We start from the raw sequence: 2,916 nt of genomic DNA on the forward strand, positions 1-2,916 counted from the left end.
ATTCATTTTTCCTTATCTAAAAATTATAAGTGACAAATAATGACTTTACTTGTATTTCACTTGAGGCTTCAGTATCTGAGAATGCTAGCTGTAGCATATGAGAAGACCCAGGAACTTGCTAGAGATCTAAGAGCTGTTGGATGTGGTGATTTGGATGTTGAAGGTAACAATATGAGAATAGCTCCTTTGCAAAGCCCATTGTAGTTCTCTTAATGGGATAATGTCACATTTAGGCCCTATAGTTTAGGAAAATGTGTAATATGGTGCATGCATTAGAAAAGAAAATTCAATGTGGTGCCTAACTTTTATTATGTCTATCAATGAGCCTCAATGTCTAACTCCGATAAGAAACTCTACATGTCTATAGGCCAATCAAAATGTGTTACATGGCCAAATAAATGCCATGTCACTTAATAATTCATGACACACGTGGTAAAAAATTTTTTTTATTAAATTTTGTTTTTTAAAATATAAAAAAATGAATTTATGTTCTTTGAAAAATAAGAATCTTTTTTTCTTTTTCCTATCCTTCTCTCTCCACTCTTTCCTTTCTCTCTTCTGACCTTGTTTTAAGCCAAATTTGACCATTAACCAATTGGATTTGGACAATTGAATGGTGATTTGCTTTGGTTGGTCTACTACGGTAGACTGTTGGCTTGATTCAACCATAGGATTGGGGGTTAGGAGAGAAAAGGACAGAAAAAAACAAAGGAAAAGAAACTTTTTAATTTTTTTTAAAAAATAAAAATATATTTTTTTAATTTTTTTTTGTTTCTTTTATCTTTTAAAACCTAGAAGTTTCTCTTTTTCAATTTTTGTTCTTTTTAACCTTTCACATAGGTAATTCAATAATTTTATGAAGTGGTTGCCATGTGTGTGCCCTGTGGTAGCCACTGGTGCAAGTTGGAATGGTTCCATTGAGTGATATGGCATTTTTCTTGGCACATGTTGCATTTCGATTGGTCCGAAACAAAATTAATGGGGTTTGTTAAAGGTGTCACAGACGGGGGTAGATTGATATATGGAATTAAGTTTGGGTATCACGTTGAACAACTTTTTTAGTACAGGTACTACATTAGACATTTTTCTAAGCTATAGGGGTTAAAGAGGATGCTATTTCTTTCCTTTACCTCTGTCAATACTTATTCAAATCGGATTTAGTTAATTTATTGTAGTAGATGGTTGAATACGATCATTGAATTGCTGATGGCATTAAAGAAAAAATAGTCAGAGGTGATGAATGATGGTTGTGTTGGATGAATTGGAAAAATTAAATCAAAACTACAATATTGCATTTCAATTAGAAATGATGTGACATGAGATTGCCCTAACTCACGAAGCCTGTTTTGGACTTGATCTATGTTGTAGAGTTTGGAATATCTGATTCTATCTTATGAATTTTTTTTTATCTTGATAAGCAACTATTTTGTTAAATTTATCAGAAAATATGACCATCGAGATATATTTTAATATTATAGATTGTAGTGGAAAAATTCTAACTGTTAGTTACTGTAAAGCAGTGTTAAGTGGACTCAAACAAAATTGCTTTTGAATAATTTATTCACCTTTTATGCCTTAATCACAAAATTACATTGTTGTTACAGGTCTCACAGAGTCTCTGTTTTCTGTTCACAAGGATGAATATCCTGAACATGAGCAAGCATCTCTCAGACAACTATATCAAGCAAAGGTTTGCAAATTGCTTTACCTTTTCCTCAAAGTTTCAATCATCGATTTGCTTCATTGTTGCTGCTTGTAACATCTGTGATACTTTGCAGTTGGAAGAACTGCGTGCTGAAAGCCAGAAAGTTTCTGAGTCAAGTGGAACAATAGGACGCTCTAAAGGGGCTTCAGTGGCTTCTTCTCATCAGCCGATATCTGTTGCAGTAGTGACAGAGTTTGTACGGTGGAATGAAGAAGCAATATCTAGATGCACTTTGTTTTCTTCTCAGGTGATAATTTTCCTGCCAATTGATGCTATGCTGTGTTACTTGTGTACAATTTTTGAGCAAGTCAAGAGACATTGTAGAAAATACTGGGTTGAGAAAAAAATCGAGCCTTTGAAATTTTCCATTAATTATTACCTGTACTGTTCTGAAAATTGTCTAAATTTCGGCCTTCCAGTGGGTTACCATCTTTCCGAAGATGTGTGATTGAGCTAATTTGTTTTTTCAAAAGTTCTGAAATATTGCAATGCAGAGGCCTTAACTGCTGATTATTGGTGTATGACAAATAAGTTATAGCTAAAGTAACATGATTCATATATAAAACTTAAGCATGCATTTGAAGCAGAATGTTAGCAACAGCAGTAAAAAGAAGCAAAGGATGGGTAGACTAAAAGAATGCACATATTATGGCATAAAATGTGATCAATTACTAAGGACTTGCACTATGTCTTGGACAGCCTGCTACACTTGCAGCGAATGTAAAAGCGGTGTTTACTTGCCTAGTGGACCAAGTAAGTTGGTTGATTAAACTTGTATATTGTCTGGATTTCTTTCATGGATACTTAATTAGTCAAAATGTTTCAGGTCAGCCAGTATATAACAGATGGACTTGAACGGGCTAGAGATAACCTGACTGAAGCTGCGGCCTTGAGGGAAAGGTTTGTACTAGGAACAAGTGTTAGTAGAAGGGTGGCTGCTGCAGCTGCTTCTGCGGTAAATGCCTGATTATGTTTTATTTTGTGCATTCTATGTTTCAATTTAACCAAAAAATAATGGAAATAAGGTGGTTAATTACCTCGTATACAGGCAGAAGCTGCTGCTGCTGCTGGTGAAAGCAGTTTCAGATCATTCATGGTTGCTGTACAACGTTGTGGCAGCAGTGTGGCCATAGTTCAGCAGGTATGTTGGGTTTCATTGTTGTTCTTATAGTAAAGTTAGAGGTGAAAGAATGTTATGGTATTATGAAGAT

At 34.6% G+C, this 2,916-nt stretch overlaps 1 protein-coding gene across 1 annotated transcript in view; it reads left to right on the forward strand.

Annotated features, from left to right (window-relative positions):
• The window catches only part of SEC10 (exocyst complex component sec10), a 9,747-nt gene that overhangs the window by 3,005 nt on the left and 3,826 nt on the right, over nucleotides 1–2,916 (forward strand). Inside the window, exons 12-17 of the mRNA XM_021442537.2 lie at nucleotides 73–163; nucleotides 1,605–1,690; nucleotides 1,779–1,952; nucleotides 2,405–2,458; nucleotides 2,532–2,660; nucleotides 2,754–2,846. Of these exons, the coding sequence (XP_021298212.1) occupies nucleotides 73–163; nucleotides 1,605–1,690; nucleotides 1,779–1,952; nucleotides 2,405–2,458; nucleotides 2,532–2,660; nucleotides 2,754–2,846 (627 nt within the window). The remainder of the gene's footprint in view (nucleotides 1–72; nucleotides 164–1,604; nucleotides 1,691–1,778; nucleotides 1,953–2,404; nucleotides 2,459–2,531; nucleotides 2,661–2,753; nucleotides 2,847–2,916) is intronic.

Source organism: Theobroma umbraticum, unplaced genomic scaffold (genome assembly GCF_002168275.2).
Source record: "Theobroma umbraticum cultivar Fairchild unplaced genomic scaffold, ASM216827v3 scaffold_228.0, whole genome shotgun sequence".
In the NCBI taxonomy this organism is placed as follows: Eukaryota; Viridiplantae; Streptophyta; class Magnoliopsida; order Malvales; family Malvaceae; genus Theobroma; species Theobroma umbraticum.